We start from the raw sequence: 21,675 nt of genomic DNA, 5'->3' as shown, positions 1-21,675 counted from the left end.
TCCCTTCCATAGCGTGTCCCGGTTGGGTCTGTCACGCTGATGTTACATTGCTATGGTGGGTACATTGCAGCATGTGGGTGTTGTGTTGGTGATGGTGGTTTTTCCTGCTGTGTGGGTGACAACCAGCTAGGAGAAGATTGGTATGAAAGTAAGACGCATCCGATTGTCCTGGATAATGTGTAGTCCACATGTAACCCCCCCCCCATTTCAGTGAGTGTACTCCCCCAAATATGACCCCTCCCCCAGACTTGACTCCCAGTGTTTCTAAACCCTAATGTAGCGGTGTGCATAGCGTAGTGACACGCGGGTGACCCTCCACGCCGTATACCAGTTACTAAGTGACTCCATTCTCTGAAATTAGAGGAGGACGTGATTGGTTCCCAGTCCAGATATGGTGACTTTCTAGGACACCAAGCGACCTATACAGGATTATTCCATAAGATGGTGAAGGAATCAGTAAGTGCCCATTCAACCAATCAGAATCTACCTTGTCTTGGTCTGACTTCCGCATGAGGTCATTCAGTTGGTTGCTATGGGCACTGCCACTGCGGGGGTCTCATGAATAGTGTCAGTAGTGACATTATGGATGTGACCCACAATACCCATTTATATCTTGCCCCCCATCATCTGCCCACAATGCAAACATGACAGCTAGTATGTGGTTGGTTGGACAAGAGTTCTGCTCCCAGGAATATATTCTGCACACATGGAACAGGACAGAGAGTCGGGGGTCTCCTACCTTCTTGTCGGAAGGTCCATGTACCAGGCTGGTGCTCTCCGTGGCAGGGGGTTTGGAGGGAGCTTCCTCCTTCTCCTTCTCCTCCTTTTCCTTCTCCTTCTCCTTTTCTTCTTTTTCCTTCTCTTCCTTTTCCTTCTTGTCCTTCTCCTTCTCTTCCTTCTCCTTCTCTTCCTTCTCCTTCTTCTCCTTCTCCTTCTCTTCCTTCTCCTTCTTCTCCTTCTTCTCCTTCTCCTCCTTCTCCTTCTCTTCCTTCTCCTTCTTCTCCTTCTCTTCCTTCTCCTTCTTCTCCTTCTCTTCCTTCTCCTTCTCTTCCTTCTCCTTCTTCTCCTTCTCTTCCTTCTCCTTCTTCTCCTTCTCTTCCTTCTCCTTCTTCTCCTTCTCTTCCTTCTCCTTCTTTTCCTTCTCCTTTTCCTTCTCTTCCTTCTCTTCCTTCTCCTTCTTCTCCTTCTCTTCCTTCTCCTTCTTCTCCTTCTCTTCCTTCTCCTTCTCCTCGGGCTGCATGTTGGTGGGTGACAACAAGGGTCCTAGAGCAGCCGAGTCCTGCCTTCACCCAGGTGTCCTCCTCTGCATACGTTGTATCACTCTCTACACACGTTGTATCTCTCTACATACGTTGTGTCTCTCACTCTGTATACGTTGTATCCTTCTCCCCATACGCTGTATCCTTGTGCAGTGTGTGATGTCGTCCTCCAGCACTCAGTGGTCCTTCCTTATCTCTCCTCCTCCTCCTCCTCCCTTCTCCCTCCCCGGCAGTGAGCCTCCCATCCTTCTGTCAGTCATGTATATCAGGATTCAGGTAAATAACCTGCTGCCGTCCTTCCTCCACCTAGCAATATGTCAGTATGGCCGTCTGTGCCTCCTCGCCCTCATATTCAGGTAGACTTGTCGTTTCCGGGAAACATCTTCTGCTTCCCCAGTTGCCATCTCCACTCTCAGGTGATTTTGCTATCATCCCCTCTGCGGAAAACATGTATCTCTCCTCCATCCTGGTGACAGATAATATATTGGATATCTCTCTGGTATTCGAATGTGGTCACCTCCTATCACTGGAGCCCACCTCCTCCTTGAATGATGTGCAATGGTAGAATTGTTGTTGTAGTAATAGTGGAAGGGGAGTCGCTCCTCTGTAGGGATCGGGTGAGGAGCATTCAGGGTGGAACTTTCTGGTAAACACAACATAGAATTTAGCAGAATATTACAGTCAGAAGAGTTTGGGGTCCTCTGTTCTCCCCTGTTCTCCATAGAACATTATGTACCCCTAACTGTGGCCCCTGAATGCCCCCGACATGCCCAGGTTGCTTTGCACCTTTTCATGTCCCCCGGAGAATCGTTTAGTTGGAGAATGAAGGCGTTGTCGGAGGATCGCAGTGTAGTGACAGTCACATGCCTTCCATCCGTCACCACTGTGATTGTGCCAGGAAAATGTTTTCTAATAAATCTCTCCTATCAATGAACAGAGAGCTCAGCCCTTCTGTACCTCACATCTGGGTGTCTTCACTGTACACCCTCCAGGTGGACGGACAGACGGAGAGCTATTCCCACTTATCCTTCTACAGAGATCATTCTGCAAATAGGTACAGGGGTCCTGGATGTACTTGCCTCTTCTATATGAGGGTCTCAGAGTCCTCTTAGTTTTCTCTCTCACTCTCTCTCTATATATATATATGGTATAGGGGTCCAGCAATACCTCCTCCTCCTGTATGGGGGGTCTCAGAGCCCCTCTGAGTTTAGTCTGAATATATACAGTATATATAAAGTATCAGGATCCTAGTAATATCTCTTCCTCCTGTATGGGGGGTCTTAGAGCCTCTCTGTGTTTAGTCTGGATATACATCTATACAGTATATTTGAAGTATAGGGGTCCAGCGGTACCTCCTCCTCCTGTATGGGGGTGTCACGATCAGGGGTCAGGCTCGAAGACCAGTTGCTATAGCAGTGGAAAGGCTCACCTGCAAAAAGCAAGATAGGTACACAGGCAGGTCACTGTGGCGGAGGAGTGGGATCACCCGAGGTGCGGAGTCCCAACCAGTGTTCACTAGAGCTCCTTATGGTGGAGATGGATTTTGCTGCGTGTTAGCACCAGGTTGCAGTCCTCAGGATCACCCCACCAGGAGGTGAGCAAGCGGAGGTCCTGTAGCGTATAAGCAGGTAAGGATGAAACGGAAGTATGGTCAGTAAACAAGCCAAGGTCGGTAATGAGCAGTCGCAGGTTGGGATCAAGCAGAAGCGTAGTCGAGAACAAGCCAAGGTCGATAAGGAGCAGTCACAGGTTGGGATCAGGCAGAAGCATAGCCGAGAACAAGCCAAGGTCGGTAATGAGCAGTCGCAGGTTGGGATCAGGCAGAAGCATGGCCGAGAACAAGCCAAGGTCGGTAATGAGCAGTCGCAGGTTGGGATCAAGCAGAAGCGTAGTCGAGAACAAGCCAAGGTCGATAAGGAGCAGTCACAGGTTGGGATCAGGCAGAAGCATAGCCGAGAACAAGCCAAGGTCGGTAATGAGCAGTCGCAGGTTGGGATCAAGCAGAAGCGTAGTCGAGAACAAGCCAAGGTTGGTAAGGAGCAGTCACAGGTTGGGATCAGGCAGAAGCATAGCCGAGAACAAGCCAAGGTTGGTAAGGAGCAGTCACAGGTTGGGATCAGGCAGAAGCGTAGTCGAGAACAAGCCAAGGTCGGTAATGAGCAGTCACAGGTTGGGATCAGGCAGAAGCGTAGTCGAGAACAAGCCACGGTCGGTAAGGAGCAGTCGCAGGTTGGGATCAGGCAGAAGCGTAGTCGAGAACAAGCCAAGGTCGGTAAGGAGCAGTCACAGGTTGGGATCAGGCAGAAGCGTAGCCGAGAACAAGCCAAGGTCGGTAAGGAGCAGTCACAGGTTGGGATCAGGCAGAAGCGTAGTCAAGAACAAGCCAAGGTCGGTAATGAGCAGTCGCAGGTTGGGATCAGGCAGAAGCATAGTCGAGAACAAGCCAAGGTCGGTAATGAACAGTCGCAGGTTGGGATCAGGCAGAAGCGTAGTCGAGAACAAGCCAAGGTCGGTAATGAGCAGTCGCAGGTTGGGATCAGGCAGAAGCGTAGTCGAGAACAAGCCAAGGTCGGTAATGAGCAGTCGCAGGTTGGGATCAGGCAGAAGCGTAGTCGAGAACAAGCCAAGGTCGGTAATGAGCAGTCGCAGGTTGGGATCAGGCAGAAGCGTAGTCGAGAACAAGCCAAGGTCGGTAATGAGCAGTCGCAGGTTGGGATCAGGCAGAAGCGTAGTCGAGAACAAGCCAAGGTCGGTAATGAGCAGTCGCAGGTTGGGATCAGGCAGAAGCGTAGTCGAGAACAAGCAAAGGTCGGTAATGAGCAGTCGCAGGTTGGGATCAGGCAGAAGCGTAGTCGAGAACAAGCCAAGGTCGGTAATGAGCAGTCGCAGGTTGGGATCAGGCAGAAGCGTAGTCGAGAACAAGCCAAGGTCGGTAATGAACAGTCGCAGGTTGGGATCAGGCAGAAGCGTAGTCGAGAACAAGCCAAGGTCGGTAATGAGCAGTCGCAGGTTGGGATCAGGCAGAAGCGTAGTCGAGAACAAGCCAAGGTCGGTAATGAGCAGTCGCAGGTTGGGATCAGGCAGAAGCGTAGTCGAGAACAAGCCAAGGTCGGCAATGAGCAGTCGCAGGTTGGGATCAGGCAGAAGCGTAGTCGAGAACAAGCCAAGGTCGGTAATGAGCAGTCGCAGGTTGGGATCAGGCAGAAGCGTAGTCGAGAACAAGCCAAGGTTGGCAATGAACAGTCGCAGGTTGGGATCAGGCAGAAGCGTAGTCGAGAACAAGCCAAGGTCGGTGTCAGGGCTCCGGGTATGACCAGAGGTGTGTGGACTGACACAGGGAAACACAGACTTCAGGTATAGCGTGTAAAACAATATAATTTATTAAGGGCAACACAAACATAAACGCAGTGCAAACAACCAAACTCAAAGCTAACACAAATACATACAACAAGGTGAAACAAACCCAAACCTTAACTGATATATATATATATGGAGCACAACGTAGTCAGGCGGGCCAGGTCAGTAGCTAACGGGTAGACAAGGTACAAGGAGTAGGCAGAAGACTGGTCAGGAGTAGCCGAGGTCGGTGCAGGCAGAGTTCAAGCAGAGTCAGGATCAGGCAGGAAGCAGACAGGATGCAGGTACAGGGGCTCATGGGAACAATACACCAAGGCCCTGACTGCAGGCCTGGCCATTCCTTAAATACACCTCCTGCAATCAGCCTCAGGTGATGGCTTGATTGCAGGAGTGAGCTTCTGGCTGCTGAGAGCACCCGCTGGCCAGCCCTGGTACTGCAGCCCACAAGGCAGGTGAGTCCCAACCACCATTGGCGAGTCCATTCCTGACAGTCGGTAATGAGCAGTCACAGGTTGGGATCAGGCAGAAGCGTAGTCGAGAACAGGCCAAGGTCGGTAATGAACAGTCACAGGTTGGGATCAGGCAGAAGCGTAGTCGAGAACAAGCCAAGGTTGGTAATGTTACTGACACCACACCGTACACCGACTACAGTCACACGCTGACACCACACCGTACACCGACTACAGTCACACGCTGACACCACACCGTACACCGACTACAGTCACACGCTGACACCACACCGTACACCGACTACAGCCACACACTGACACCACACCGTACACCAACTACAGTCACACACTGACACTACACCGTACACCGACTACAGTCACACCCTGACACCACACCGTACACCGACTACAGTCACAAACTGACACCACGCCGTACACCGACTACAGCCACACACTGACACCACACCGTACACCGACTACAGTCACACACTGACACCACACCGTACACCGACTACAGCCACACACTGACACCACACCGTACACCGACTACAGCCACACACTGACACCACACCGTACACCGACTACAGCCACACACTGACACCACACCGTACACCGACTACAGTCACACACTGACACCACACCGTACACCGACTACAGTCACACACTGACACCACACCGTACACCGACTACAGTCACACACTGACACCACACACTGACACCACACCGTACACCGACTACAGTCACACACTGACACCACACCGTACACCGACTACAGCCACACACTGACACCACCCCCTACACCGACTACAGTCACACACTGACACCACACAGTACACCGACTACAGCCACACACTGACACCACACCGTACACCAACTACAGTCACACGCTGACACTACACCGTACACCGACTACAGTCACACCCTGACACCACACCGTACACCGACTACAGTCACAAACTGACACCACGCCGTACACCGACTACAGCCACACACTGACACCACACCGTACACCGACTACAGTCACACACTGACACCACACCGTACACCGACTACAGTCACACACTGACACCACACCGTACACCGACTACAGCCACACACTGACACCACACCGTACACCGACTACAGCCACACACTGACACCACACCGTACACCGACTACAGCCACACACTGACACCACACCGTACACCGACTACAGCCACACACTGACACCACACCATACACCGACTACAGCCACACACTGACACCACACCGTACACCGACTACAGTCACACACTGACACCACACCGTACACCGACTACAGTCACACACTGACACCACACACTGACACCACACCGTACACCGACTACAGTCACACACTGACACCACACCGTACACCGACTACAGTCACACCCTGACACCACACCGTACACCGACTAAAGTCACAAACTGACACCACGCCGTACACCGACTACAGCCACACACTGACACCACACCCTACACCGACTACAGTCACACACTGACACCACACCGTACACCGACTACAGCCACACACTGACACCACACCGTACACTGACTACAGTCACACACTGACACCACACCGTACACCGACTACAGTCACACACTGACACCACACACTGACACCACACCGTACACCAACTACAGTCACACGCTGACACTACACCGTACACCGACTACAGTCACACCCTGACACCACACCGTACACCGACTACAGTCACAAACTGACACCACGCCATACACCGACTACAGCCACACACTGACACCACACCGTACACCGACTACAGTCACACACTGACACCACACCGTACACCGACTACAGCCACACACTGACACCACACCGTACACCGACTACAGTCACACACTGACACCACACCGTACACCGACTACAGCCACACACTGACACCACACCGTACACCGACTACAGTCACACACTGACACGACACCGTACACCGACTACAGTCACACACTGACACCACACACTGACACCACACCGTACACCAACTACAGTCACACGCTGACACTACACCGTACACCGACTACAGTCACACCCTGACACCACACCGTACACCGACTACAGTCACAAACTGACACCACGCCGTACACCGACTACAGCCACACACTGACACCACACCGTACACCGACTACAGTCACACACTGACACCACACCGTACACCGACTACAGCCACACACTGACACCACACCGTACACCGACTACAGCCACACACTGACACCACACCGTACACCGACTACAGCCACACGCTGACACCACACCGTACACCGACTACAGCCACACGCTGACACCACACCGTACACCGACTACAACCACACACTGACACCACACCGTACACCGACTACAGCCACACACTGACACCACACACTGACACCACACCGTACACCGACTACAGCCACACACTGACACCACACCCTACACCGACTACAGCCACACGCTGACACCACACCGTACACCAACTACAGCCACACACTGACACCACACCGTACACTGACTACAGCCACACACTGACACCACACCGTACACCGACTACAGTCACAAACTGACACCACACCGTACACCGACTACAGCCACACACTGACACCACACCGTACACCGACTACAGCCACACACTGACACCACACCGTACACCGACTACAGCCACACACTGACACCACACCGTACACCGACTACAGTCACACACTGACACCACACCGTACACCGACTACAGTCACACACTGACACCACACACTGACACCACACCGTACACCGACTACAGTCACACACTGACACCACACCGTACACCGACTACAGCCACACACTGACACCACACCGTACACCGACTACAGTCACACACTGACACCACACCGTACACCGACTACAGTCACACGCTGACACCACACCGTACACCGACTACAGCCACACACTGACACCACACACTGACACCACACCGTACACCGACTACAGTCACACACTGACACCACACCGTACACCGACTACAGTCACACACTGACACCACACCGTACACCGACTACAGTCACACGCTGACACCACACCGTACACCGACTACAGCCACACACTGACACCACACACTGACACCACACCGTACACCGACTACAGCCACACACTGACACCACACACTGACACCACACCGTACACCGACTACAGCCACACACTGACACCACACCGTACACCGACTACAGTCACACGCTGACACCACACCGTACACCGACTACAGCCACACACTGACACCACACACTGACACCACACCGTACACCGACTACAGTCACACACTGACACCACCAAGCCATAATACAGAGTGTGACATGAAACACGATATGGAGGTCTGGACTCTGTAGGTATTGGGGGGGTCTGAGCTCTGTATGTATGGGGGGGGTATGGGCTCTGTATGGGGGGGTCTGAGCTCTGTATGTATGGGGGGGGTCTGGGGCTCTGTATGTATGGGGGGGGGGTCTGGGCTCTGTATGGGGGGGTCTGAGCTCTGTATGTATGGGGGGGTCTGGGCTCTGTATGGGTGGTCAGGGCTCTGTATGTATGGGGGGGGGGGTCTGGGCTCTGTATGGGTGGTCAGGGCTCTGTATGTATGGGGGGCGGGGAGCTGTATATATGAGGCTGTGAGGTCACTGTATGTTCCAATCGCTGTCACGGTGGGATATATTCGATGTGTTTCTATAGGAGCGATTGTCCCGTTTGCTCCGGTGGGATGGGAGGACCTCAGGTGGGATGAGAGTGGGTGGGGGGGTCGGTTGTGTTCGGCGGGTGGGGGAGAGGTCGGTCGTGGGTGGGGGGGGGTCGGTCGTGTTCGGTGGGTGGGGGGGTTGGTCGTGTTCGGTGGGAGGGGTCGGTCGTGTTCGGAGGGTGGGGGAGGGGTCTTTCGTGTTCGGTGGGTGGGGGGGGTCGGTCGTGTTCGGTGGGTGGGGGGGTCGGTCGTGTTCAGTGGGGGGGGGTTCGGTGGGGGGGATCGGTCTTGGGGGGGGGGGTCGGTCGTATTCGGTGGGGGGGGTCGGTTGTGGGTCGGTCGTGTTCGGTGGGGGGGGGTCGGTCGTGTTCGGTGGGGGGGTTCGGTCGTGTTCGGAGGGGGGGGGGTCGGTTGTGGGTGGGGGGGGGGGTCGGTCGTGTTCGGTGGGTGGGGGGGTCAGTCGTGTTCGGTGGGGGGGGGTTTGGTCGTGTTCGGAGGGGGGGATCGGTTGTGGGTGGGGGGGGTCGGTCGTATTCGGTGGGTGGGGGGTCGGTCGTATTCGGTGGGTAGAGGGGGGGTGGGGGGGGTCGGTCGTATTCGGTGTGTGGGGGGGGGGTCGGTCGTATTCGGTGTGTGGGGGGGGGTCGGTTGTGTTCGGTGGGGGGGGGTTCGGTCGTGTTCGGAGGGGGGGTCGGTTGTGGGTGGGGGGGGTCGGTCGTATTCGGTGGGTGGGGGAGTCGGTCGTATTCGGTGGGTAGAGGGGGGGGGGCGGTCGTATTCGGTGGGTGGGGGGTCGGTCGTGTTCGGTGGGTGGGGGGGGGGTCGGTCGTGTTCGGTGGGTGGGGGGGGTCGGTCGTGTTCGGTGGGTGGGGGGGTCGGTCGTATTCGGTGGGTGGGGGTCGGTCGTGTTCGGTGGGGTGGGGGGGGGTCAGTCGTATTCGGTGGGTGGGGGGGGGTCGGTCGTGTTCGGTGGGTCGGTCTGGACGGGATTCATCGCCATCTGTACGGCGGTATGTACTGCGGGGAGAAGCGAGGTCTCTGCTGATTGGCTGCTGATCCCTACTGAGCTGTGAATGTACACTGAGGGGGCTGTGGTGCCTCTAGCAGCCAATCAGATGTCAGCAGTGTAGATGTCCTATCTGGGATGTGATTGGCCCTGTCCTGGGGTGATATTGGGGGGGATTGTCGGGTGTGTGGCGCCCCCTGATGTCTCTGCAGTGATGGAGGATGAAGGCCGGCTCTATACATCACAGACAACCTGCCCTGTACAGGGGCCCCCTGATTGGCTGTTGCCAGGCAACATCATAATCATGTGGAAGTGAGGCCGGTCTTCTCCTTCCAGTGTGTATATGTGATTGCAGGAGGCATGTCGGCGGAGGCTGGGGAGCCGAACAAAAGGCTGCCGGAGGTGGGATGCCTGGGGACCCTCTGACTGGTAAGACCCCCGCCATTCATGCTGAGATCCCCTCCCCCTCCCCACTGGCTGATTATTCTAGAAGATGTCCTGTACTGACCTATGATGGCGGAGGAGAGACCTCACTGACACCGTACTGACTCCTCACTGACACCGTGCTGACATCTCACTGACACCCTACTGACTCCTCACTGATAACGTACTGACTCCTCACTGACAACGTACTGACTCCTCACTGACACCGTACTGACTCCTCACTGATAACGTACTGACTCCTCACTGACACCATACTGACACCGTGCTGACTCCTCACTGACACCGTGCTGACACCGTGCTGACTCCTCACTGACACCGTGCTGACTCCTCACTGACACCGTGCTGACTCCTCACTGATAACGTACTGACTCCTCACTGACACCGTGCTGACTCCTCACTGATAACGTACTGACTCCTCACTGACACCGTGCTGACTCCTCACTGACACCCTGCTGACTCCTCACTGACACCGTGCTGACTCCTCACTGATAACGTACTGACTCCTCACTGACACCGTGCTGACTCCTCACTGATAACGTACTGACTCCTCACTGACACCGTACTGACTCCTCACTGACACCGTACTGACTCCTCACTGACACCGTGCTGACTCCTCACTGACAACGTACTGACTCCTCACTGACACCGTGCTGACTCCTCACTGACACCGTACTGACTCCTCACTGACACCCTGCTGACTCCTCACTGACACCGTACTGACTCCTCACTGACACCGTACTGACTCCTCACTGATAACGTACTGACTCCTCACTGATAACGTACTGACTCCTCACTGACACCGTGCTGACTCCTCACTGACACCGTGCTGACTCCTCACTGATAACGTACTGACTCCTCACTGATAACGTACTGACTCCTCACTGACACCGTACTGACTCCTCACTGACACCGTACTGACTCCTCACTGACACCGTGCTGACTCCTCACTGACAACGTACTGACTCCTCACTGACACCGTGCTGACTCCTCACTGACACCGTACTGACTCCTCACTGACACCGTACTGACTCCTCACTGACACCGTGCTGACTCCTCACTGACAACGTACTGACTCCTCACTGACACCGTACTGACTCCTCACTGACACCCTGCTGACTCCTCACTGACACCGTACTGACTCCTCACTGACACCGTACTGACTCCTCACTGATAACGTACTGACTCCTCACTGATAACGTACTGACTCCTCACTGATAACGTACTGACTCCTCACTGACACCGTGCTGACTCCTCACTGACACCGTGCTGACTCCTCACTGATAACGTACTGACTCCTCACTGACACCGTACTGACTCCTCACTGATAACGTACTGACTCCTCACTGATAACGTACTGACTCCTCACTGACACCGTGCTGACTCCTCACTGACACCCTGCTGACTCCTCACTGACTCCTCACTGACACCGTGCTGACTCCTCACTGACACCGTGCTGACTCCTCACTGACAACGTACTGACTCCTCACTGACACCGTGCTGACTCCTCACTGACACCCTGCTGACTCCTCACTGACACCCTGCTGACTCCTCACTGACACCGTACTGACTCCTCACTGATAACGTACTGACACCCTGCTGACTCCTCACTGACACCGTGCTGACTCCTCACTGACACCGTGCTGACTCCTCACTGACACCGTGCTGACTCCTCACTGACACCGTGCTGACTCCTCACTGACACCGTGCTGACTCCTCACTGACACCCTGCTGACTCCTCACTGACACCGTACTGACTCCTCACTGACACCGTACTGACTCCTCACTGACACCGTACTGACTCCTCACTGACACCGTGCTGACTCCTCACTGACACCGTGCTGACTCCTCACTGACACCATACTGACACCGTGCTGACTCCTCACTGACACCATACTGACACCGTGCTGACTCCTCACTGACACCATACTGACACCCTGCTGACTCCTCACTGACACCCTGCTGACTCCTCACTGACACCGTACTGACTCCTCACTGACACCGTGCTGACACCATACTGACACCGTGCTGACTCCTCACTGACACCGTGCTGACTCCTCACTGACACCGTACTGACTCCTCACTGACTCCTCACTGACACCGTGCTGACTCCTCACTGACACCGTGCTGACTCCTCACTGGCACCGTGCTGACTCCTCACTGACACCATACTGACACCGTGCTGACTCCTCACTGACACCGTACTGACTCCTCACTGACACCGTGCTGACTCCTCACTGACACCGTGCTGACTCCTCACTGACACCCTGCTGACTCCTCACTGACACCGTACTGACTCCTCACTGACACCGTACTGACTCCTCACTGACACCGTGCTGACTCCTCACTGACACCTCTGCCCCCCTCCTTATCATTGTCCTGTATTGACCTATGATGGCCGGAGTGCAGACAATGCTGTGTGTTGGGGTCTGCATATACAGGGGGGCAAGAAAGTATTTAGTCCCCACCAATGGTACAAGTTCTCCCACTTACAGAGATGAGAGAGGCCTGTAATTGGCATCATAGGGAGACCTCAACTATGAGAGACAAAATGAGAAAACAAATCCAGACAATCTCATTGGCTGATCTGGAAAGAATTTATCTGCAAATTATGGTGGAAAATAAGTATTTGGTGAATATGAAAAGTTCATGTCAATACTTTGTTATATATCCTTTGTTGGCAATGACAGAGGTCAGACGTTTTCCTGGAAGTCCTCACAAGGTTGGCACACACTGTTGCTGGTATGTTGGCCCATCCTCCATGCAGATCTCATCCTCCATGCAGATCTCATCCTCCATGCAGATCTCCTCTAGAGCAGTGATGTTGGGGCTGTCGCTGGGCAACACGGACTTTCAACTCCCTCCAAAGTTTTCTATGGGGTTGAGATCTGGAGACTGGCTAGGGCCACTCCAGGACCTTGAAATGCTTCTTACAAAGCCACTCCTTCGTTGCCCGGGCGGTATGTTTGGGGTCATTGTCATGTTGGAAAGACCCAGCCACGTTTCATCTTCAATGCCCTTGCTGATGGAAGGAGGTTGCACTCTCACGATACATGGCCCCATTCATTCTGTCCTGTACATGGATCAGTCGTCCTGGTCCCTTTGCGGAGAAACAGCCCCAAAGCATGATGTTGCCACCCCCATGCTTCACAGTAGGTATGGTGTTCTTTGGATGCAACTCAGCATTCTCTCTCCTCCAAACACGACGAGTTGTGTTTCTACCAAACAGTTCTATTTTGGTTTCATCTGACATATGACATTCTCCCAATCCTCTTCTGGATCATCCAAATGCTCTCTAGCAAACTTCAGACAGGCCCCGGACATGTACTGGCTTAAGCAGGGGGCACGTCTGGCACTGCAGGATCTGAGTCCCTTGCGACGTAGTGTGTTACTGATGGTAGCCTTTGTTACGTTGGTCCCAGCTCTCTGCAGGTCATTCACTAGGTCCCCCCGTGTGGTCCTGGGAATTTTTGCTCACCGTTCTTGTGATCATTTTGACCCCACGGGGTGAGATCTTGCGTGGAGCCCCAGATGGAGGGAGATTATCAGTGGTCTTGTATGTCTTCCATTTTCTAATTATTGCTCCCACAGTTGATTTGTTCACACCAAGCTGCTTGCCTATTGCAGATTCAGTCTTCCCAGCCTGGTGCAGGTCTACAATTTTGTTTCTGGTGTCCTTGGACAGCTCTTTGGTCTTCCCCATAGTGGAGTTTGGAGTGTGACTGTTTGAGGTTGTGGACAGGTGTCTTTATACTGATAACAAGTTCAAACAGGTGCCATTGATACAGGTAATGAGTGCAGGAGGAGGAGCCTCTTAAAGAAGAAGGTCCAGGTCTGTGAGAGCCAGAAATCTTGTTGTTTGTAGGTCACCAAATACTTATTTTCCACCATAATTTGCAAATAAATTCTTTCCAGATCAGCCAATGAGATTGTCTGGATTTGTTTTCTCATTTTGTCTCTCATAGTTGAGGTCTCCCTATGATGCCAATTACAGGCCTCTCTCATCTCTGTAAGTGGGAGAACTTGCACCATTGGTGGGGACTAAATACTTTTTTGCCCCACTGTATGGGGTACGGGGGGGGGGGTGTTGGGGTGCAGTTGGTGATCGGGGGAGGGGTCAGCTACAGCCCCCTTTTTTTTTTTTTTTTAAAGTTCCTGCAGATATTAGATCCCCAAGACTGACGGCGGGCTGTACATCGTCCCGGGTGCCATTCTCAGTATCTGTCCTTATTCTGTACATGAAGGAAATGTGTATTTGCCCCCCCCCCTGATGGTGAATGTTCGCCCCTCACACAGAAACGATCGGTCTAACAATGGAATGTTCGCCCCTCACACAGAAACGATCGGTCTAACAATGGAATGTTCGCCCCTCACACAGAAATGATCGGTCTAACAATGGAATGTTCGCCCCTCACACAGAAATGATCGGTCTAACAATGGAATGTTCGCCCCTCACACAGAAATGATCGGTCTAACAATGGAATGTTCGCCCCTCACACAGAAATGATCGGTCTAACAATGGAATGTTCGCCCCTCACACAGAAATGATCGGTCTAACAATGGAATGTTCGCCCCTCACACAGAAATGATCGGTCTAACAATTGAATGTTCGCCCCTCACACAGAAATGATCGGTCTAACAATGGAATGTTCGCCCCTCACACAGAAATGATCGGTCTAACAATGGAATGTTCCCCCCCCTCACACAGAAATGATCGGTCTAACAATGGAATGTTCGCCCCTCACACAGAAATGATCGGTCTAACAATGGAATGTTCGCCCCTCACACAGAAATGATCGGTCTAACAATGGAATGTTCACCCCTCACACAGAAATGATCGGTCTAACAATGGAATGTTCGCCCCTCACACAGAAATGATCGGTCTAACAATGGAATGTTCGCCCCTCACACAGAAATGATCGGTCTAACAATGGAATGTCCCCCCCCTCACACAGAAACGATCGGTCTAACAATGGAATGTTCGCCCCTCACACAGAAATGATCAGTCTAACATTGGAATGTTGGCCCCTCACACAGAAATGATCGGTCTAACAGTGGAATGTTCGCCCCTCACACAGAAATGATCGGTCTAACAATGGAATGTTCTCCCCTCACACAGAAACGATCGGTCTAACAATGGAATGTTCGCCCCTCACACAGAAATGATCGGTCTAACAATGGAATGTTCGGTGTAACACTGAGAGACAGAATACAACAACAAATTCAGCAGAAATGCGTCTAACAAATGATGACGGATCTGCATGTTCATGAGGGAAAGAAGGATTTGATCCCCTTCACAAAACATGACTTAGTACTTGGTGGCCAATCCCTTGTTGGCCATCACAGAGGTCAGACGTTCCCTGGAGTTGGCCCCCAGGTTCGCACACATCTCAGGAGGGATTTTGGCCCACTCCTCATGGCAGATCCTCTCCAAGTCATTAAGGTTTGGTGGCTGACGTTTGGCAACTCGAACTTTCAGCTCCTCCACAGATTTTCCATCGGATGAAGGTGTGGAGACCGGCTAGGCCATTCCGGGACCTTAATGTGCTTCTTCTTGAGCCGCTCCTTTGTTGCCTTGGCCGTGTGTTTTGGGTCATTGTCATGCTGGAACACCCATCCACCACCCATTTTCAATGCCCTGGCTGAGGGAAGAAGGTTCTCACCCAAGATTTGAGGGTACATTGCCCCGTCCATCGTCCCTTTGATGCGGTGCTGTTGTCCTGTCCCCTTAGCAGAAAAACACCCCCAAAGCAGAATGTTTCCAGCACCATGTTTCACAGTTGGGATGGTGTTCTTGGGGTCATAGGCAGCATTCCTCCTCCTCCAAACACGGCGAGTTGAGTTGATGCCAAACAGCTGGATTTTGGTCTCCTCTGACCACAACACTTCCCACCAGTCCTCCTCGGCATCTTTCAGATGTTCAGTGGCAGACTTCAGACGGGCCTGGACATGGGCTTTCTTGAGCAGAGGGACCGTGCGGGGGCACTGCAGGATTTCAGTCCTTGTCGGCGTAGTGTGTTACCAATTGTTTTCTTGGTGACTGTGGTCCCAGCTGCCTGGAGATCATTGACAAGATCCTCACGTGTAGTTCTGGGATGATTCCTCACTGTTCTCATGATCATTGACACTCCACGAGGTGAGATCTTGCATGGTGCACCAGACCTAGGGAGACTGACACTTGTTTTGTGTTTCTTCCATTTGTGAATGATTGCACCAACTGTTGTCACCTTCTCACCAAGCTGCTTGGCCATAGTTTGGTAGCCCAGTCCAGCCTTGTGTAGGTCTACCATCTTGTCCCCGACATCCTTGGACAGCTCTTTGGTCTTTGCCATGGTGGAGAGTTTGGAATCTGATGGTTTGATGGCTCCTGTGGACAGGTGTCTTTTATACAGGTAACACAATGAGATTAGCAGCACTCCCTTTAAGAGACTGCTTCTAATCTCAGCTTGTTACCTGTATGAGAGACACCTGGGAGCCAGAAATCCTGCTGAATGATAGGGGATCAAATCCTTCTTTCCCTCATGAACATGCAGATCCGTCATCATTTGTTAGACGCATTTCTGCTGAATTTGTTGTTGTATTCTGTCTCTCAGTGTTACACCGAACATTCCATTGTTAGACCGATCATTTCTGTGTGAGGGGCGAACATTCCATTGTTAGACCGATCATTTCTGTGTGAGGGGCGAACATTCCATTGTTAGACCGATCATTTCTGTGTGAGGGGCGAACATTCCATTGTTAGACCGATCATTTCTGTGTGAGGGGCGAACATTCCATTGTTAGACCGATCATTTCTGTGTGAGGGGCGAACATTCCATTGTTAGACCGATCGTTTCTGTGTGAGGGGCGAACATTCACCATCGGGGGGGGGGGGGCAAATACACATTTCCTTCACTGTATATGGACTCTGCACAGTCCCACTTCTGTCCTGGATGCTGTTTGTGTCTCTGCAGGGACTTCCCTCCCATCTTGTGGCAATATGGAGAACGAGGCATCAAATTCGACCAGCAATCGGCAGACAACAAACGATCGTCAGACAGTCCAGGTAAAGTGATCATGACTGAGGGTGGAAGTATAGCAGGGATCGGTGTACCCCGGATGTAGGTCATGGAGTGTCTCTGGGGATCGGTGTACCCCGGATGTAGATCATGGAGTGTCTCTGGGGATCAGTGTACCCCGGATGTAGATCATGGGGTGTCTCTGGGGATCGGTGTACCCCGGATGTAGATCATGGGGTGTCTCTGGGGATCAGTGTACCCCGGATGTAGATCATGGGGTGTCTCTGGGGATCGGTGTACCCCGGATGTAGATCATGGAGTGTCTCTGGGGATCGGTGTACCCCGGATGTAGATCATGGGGTGTCTCTGGGGATCAGTGTACCCCGGATGTAGATCATGGGGTGTCTCTGGGGATCAGTGTACCCCGGATGTAGATCATGGGGTGTCTCTGGGGATCGGTGTACCCCGGATGTAGATCATGGAGTGTCTCTGGGGATCAGTGTACCCCTGATGTAGATCATGGAGTGTCTCTGGGGATCGGTGTACCCCGGATGTAAATCATGGGGTGTCTCTGGGGATTGGTGTACCCCGGATGTAGATCATGGAGTGTCTCTGGGGATCGGTGTACCCCGGATGTAGATCATGGAGTGTCTCTGGGGATTGGTGTACCCCGGATGTAAATCATGGAGTGTCTCTGGGGATCAGTGTACCCCGGATGTAAATCATGGGGTGTCTCTGGGGATCGGTGTACCCCGGATGTAGATCATGGAGTGTCTCTGGGGATCAGTGTACCCCGGATGTAGATCATGGAGTGTCTCTGGGGATCAGTGTACCCCGGATGTAGATCATGGAGTGTCTCTGGGGATTGGTGTACCCCGGATGTAAATCATGGAGTGTCTCTGGGGATCAGTGTACCCCGGATGTAAATCATGGGGTGTCTCTGGGGATCGGTGTACCCCGGATGTAGATCATGGAGTGTCTCTGGGGATCAGTGTACCCCGGATGTAGATCATGGAGTGTCTCTGGGGATCGGTGTACCCCGGATGTAGATCATGGAGTGTCTCTGGGGATCGGTGTACCCCGGATGTAGATCATGGAGTGTCTCTGGGGATCGGTGTACCCCGGATTGTAGATCATGGAGTGTCTCTGGGGATCAGTGTACCCCGGATGTAAATCATGGGGTGTCTCTGGGGATCAGTGTACCCCGGATGTAGATCATGGAGTGTCTCTGGGGATTGGTGTACCCCGGATGTAGATCATGGAGTGTCTCTGGGGATCGGTGTACCCCGGATGTAGATCATGGAGTGTCTCTGGGGATCGGTGTACCCCGGATGTAGATCATGGGGTGTCTCTGGGGATCGGTGTACCCCGGATGTAGATCATGGAGTGTCTCTGGGGATCGGTGTACCCCGGATGTAGATCATGGGGTGTCTCTGGGGATCGGTTTACCCCGGATGTAGATCATGGGGTGCCTCTGGGGATCGGTGTACCCCGGATGTAGATCATGGAGTGTCTCTGGGGATCGGTGTACCCCTGGATTGTAAATCATGGGGTGTCTCTGGGGATCGGTGTACCCCGGATCATGGGGTGTCTCTGGGGATCGGTGTACCCCGGATGTAGATCATGGAGTGTCTCTGGGGATCGGTGTACCCCGGATGTAGATCATGGGGTGTCTCTGGGGATCGGTGTACCCCGGATGTAGATCATGGGGTGTCTCTGGGGATCGGTGTACCCCGGATGTAGGTCATGGAGTGTCTTTGGGGATCGGTGTACCCCGGATTGTAGATCATGGGGTGTCTCTGGGGATCGGTGTACCCCGGATGTAGGTCATGGAGTGTCTCTGGGGATCGGTGTACCCCGGATGTAGGTCATGGAGTGTCTCTGGGGATCGGTGTACCCCGGATGTAGGTCATGGGGTGTCTCTGGGGATCGGTGTACCCCGGATCATGGAGTGTCTCTGGGGATCGGTGTACCCCGGATTGTAGATCATGGAGTGTCTCTGGGGATCGGTGTACCCCAGATTGTAGATCATGGAGTGTCTCTGGGGATCGGTGTACCCCAGATTGTAGATCATGGAGTGTCTCTGGGGATCGGTGTACCCCGGATGTAGATCATGGAGTGTCTCTGGGGATCGGTGTACCCCAGATTGTAGATCATGGAGTGTCTCTGGGGATCGGTGTACCCCAGATTGTAGATCATGGAGTGTCTCTGGGGATCGGTGTACCCCGGATGTAGATCATGGGGTGTCTCTGGGGATCGGTGTACCCCTGGATTGTAAATCATGGGGTGTCTCTGGGGATCGGTGTACCCCGGATCATGGAGTGTCTCTGGGGATCGGTGTACCCCAGATTGTAGATCATGGAGTGTCTCTGGGGATCGGTGTACCCCGGATGTAGATCATGGGGTGTCTCTGGGGGGTCACTCCTCAGGCCGTCTCTCTCTCAGTTGCAGTCTGTACAGAACTGACTCTCATTGAGGGGCCAGTCAGCTCACAGGTCACATTGTAGTAGGGGACTTTTGTCTTCTGCTCATTCACAGTCCGGGGCTCCTCCATGATTGGACGATGCTGATTGGCAGTTTCTGTGCCTGCTCTGGGTCTCCACCCTCTTCCTCTCGGCACTTTGTCTGGTCAGAAGAAGAGAGATCGGAAGTCCCAGGTTTGCGGGATTTTCTGGCACTGCTCACCAACTTCCTACAAGGTCCAGGAGACTGTAAGTAGAGTGTACACAGGGCAGGGCAGGGGGAGAAGGGGGCAGTCTGGTCAGACGCTCTCTGGGGTGTTGGGTGTCTCTGGTCGGACTCTCTCTGGGGTGTTGGGTGTCTCTGGTCGGGCGCTCTCTGGGGTGTTGGGCGTCTCTGGTCGGGCGCTCTCTGGGGTGTTGGGTCTCTCTGGTCGGACGCTCTCTGGGGTGTTGGGTCTCTCTGGTCGGACGCTCTCTGGGGTGTTGGGTCTCTCTGGTCGGGCGCTCTCTGGGGTGTTGGGTGTCTCTGGTCGGACTCTCTCTGGGGTGTTGGGCGTCTCTGGTCGGGCGCTCTCTGGGGTGTTGGGCGTCTCTGGTCGGGCGCTCTCTGGGGTGTTGGGCGTCTCTGGTCGGGCGCTCTCTGGGGTGTTGGGCATCTCTGGTCGGACGCTCTCTGGGATGTTGGGTCTCTCTGGTCGGGCGCTCTCTGGGGTGTTGGGGGTCTCTGGTGGATGCTCTCTGGGGTGTTTGGCGTCTCTGGTTGGACGCTCTCTGGGGTGTTGGGGGTCTCTGGTGGATGCTCTCTGGGGTGTTGGGCGTCTCTGGTCGGACTCCCTCTGGGGTGTTGGGCATCTCTGGTCGGACGCTCTCTGGGATGTTGGGTCTCTCTGGTCGGGCGCTCTCTGGGGTGTTGGGGGTCTCTGGTGGATGCTCTCTGGGGTGTTGGGTCTCTCTGGTCGGACGCTCTCTGGGGTGTTGGGCGTCTCTGGTCGGACGCTCTCTGGGGTGTTGGGTGTCTCTGGTCGGGCGCTCTCTGGGGTGTTGGGTGTCTCTGGTCGGGCGCTCTCTGGGGTGTTGGGTGTCTCTGGTCATGGGCTCTCCGGGGTGTTGTGTGTCTCTGGTCGGGCACTCTCTGGGGTGTCTCTGGTCAGGGGCTCTCTGGGGTGTTGGGTGTCTCTGGTCGGACTCTCTGTGGGGTGTTTGGCGTCTCTGGTCGGGCGCTCTCTGGGGTGTTGGGTGTCTCTGGTTGGACTCTCTCTGGGGTGTCTCTGGTCAGGGGCTCTCTGGGGTGTTGGGCGTCTCTGGTCGGACGCCCTCTGGGGTGTTGGGTGTCTCTGGTCGGACTCTTTCTGGGGTGTTGGGTGTCTCTGGTCGGACGCTCTCTGGGGTGTTGGGTGTCTCTGGTCGGACGCTCTCTGGGGTGTTGGGTGTCTCTGGTCAGGCGCTCTCTGGGGTGTTGGGTGTCTCTGGTCATGGGCTTTCTGGGGTGTTGGGTGTCTCTGGTCGGGCACTCTCTGGGGTGTTGGGTGTCTCTGGTCGGACTCTCTCTGGGGTGTTGGGTGTCTCTGGTCGGGCGCTCTCTTGGGTGTTGGGTGTCTCTGGTCGGGCGCTCTCTTGGGTGTTGGGCGTCTCTGGTCGGACTCTCTCTGGGGTGTTGGGCGGTCTCTGGTCAAGGGCTCTCTGGGGTGTTGGGCGTCTCTGGTCAGGGGCTCTCTGGGGTGTTGGGTGTCTCTGGTCAGGGGCTCTCTGGGGTGTTGGGTGTCTCTGGTCAAAGGCTCTCTGGGGTGTTGGGTGTCTCTGGTCGGACGCTCTCTGGGGTGTTGGGCGTCTCTGGTCAGGGGCTCTCTGGGGTGTTGGGTGTCTCTGGTCAGGGGCTCTCTGGGGTGTTGGGCGTCTCTGGTCAGGGGCTCTCTGGGGTGTTGGGCGTCTCTGGTCAGGGGCTCTCTGGGGTGTTGGGCGTCTCTGGTCAGGGGCTCTCTGGGGTGTTGGGTGTCTCTGGTCAGGGGCTCTCTGGGGT

At 54.1% G+C, this 21,675-nt stretch overlaps 2 protein-coding genes across 2 annotated transcripts in view; one reads left to right on the top strand and one right to left on the bottom strand.

Moving 5' to 3' along the window:
- LOC149467794 (solute carrier family 2, facilitated glucose transporter member 1-like) overlaps positions 1–1,458 on the bottom strand; it is a 108,064-nt gene extending 106,606 nt beyond the window's left edge. Inside the window, exon 1 of the mRNA XM_089671172.1 lies at positions 740–1,458. Within this exon, the coding sequence (XP_089527298.1) occupies positions 740–1,240 (501 nt within the window). The 5' untranslated portion in view covers positions 1,241–1,458. The remainder of the gene's footprint in view (positions 1–739) is intronic.
- Positions 1,459–9,901: 8,443 nt separating this feature from the next.
- The window catches only part of LOC149467793 (polyhomeotic-like protein 2), a gene marked incomplete at its 3' end in the record, with an annotated part of 32,842 nt that continues 21,068 nt past the window's right edge, over positions 9,902–21,675 (top strand). Inside the window, exons 1-2 of the mRNA XM_089671178.1 lie at positions 9,902–10,186; positions 17,152–17,243. Of these exons, the coding sequence (XP_089527304.1) occupies positions 10,165–10,186; positions 17,152–17,243 (114 nt within the window). The remainder of the gene's footprint in view (positions 10,187–17,151; positions 17,244–21,675) is intronic.

This window comes from Staurois parvus, unplaced genomic scaffold (genome assembly GCF_062004578.1).
Source record: "Staurois parvus isolate SC_StPar_1 unplaced genomic scaffold, SC_StPar_1.0 ptg000100l, whole genome shotgun sequence".
NCBI lineage: Eukaryota > Metazoa > Chordata > Amphibia > Anura > Ranidae > Staurois > Staurois parvus.
Note: the sequence above shows the minus strand (reverse complement) of the source record. Positions and strands in the feature narration are given on the sequence as shown.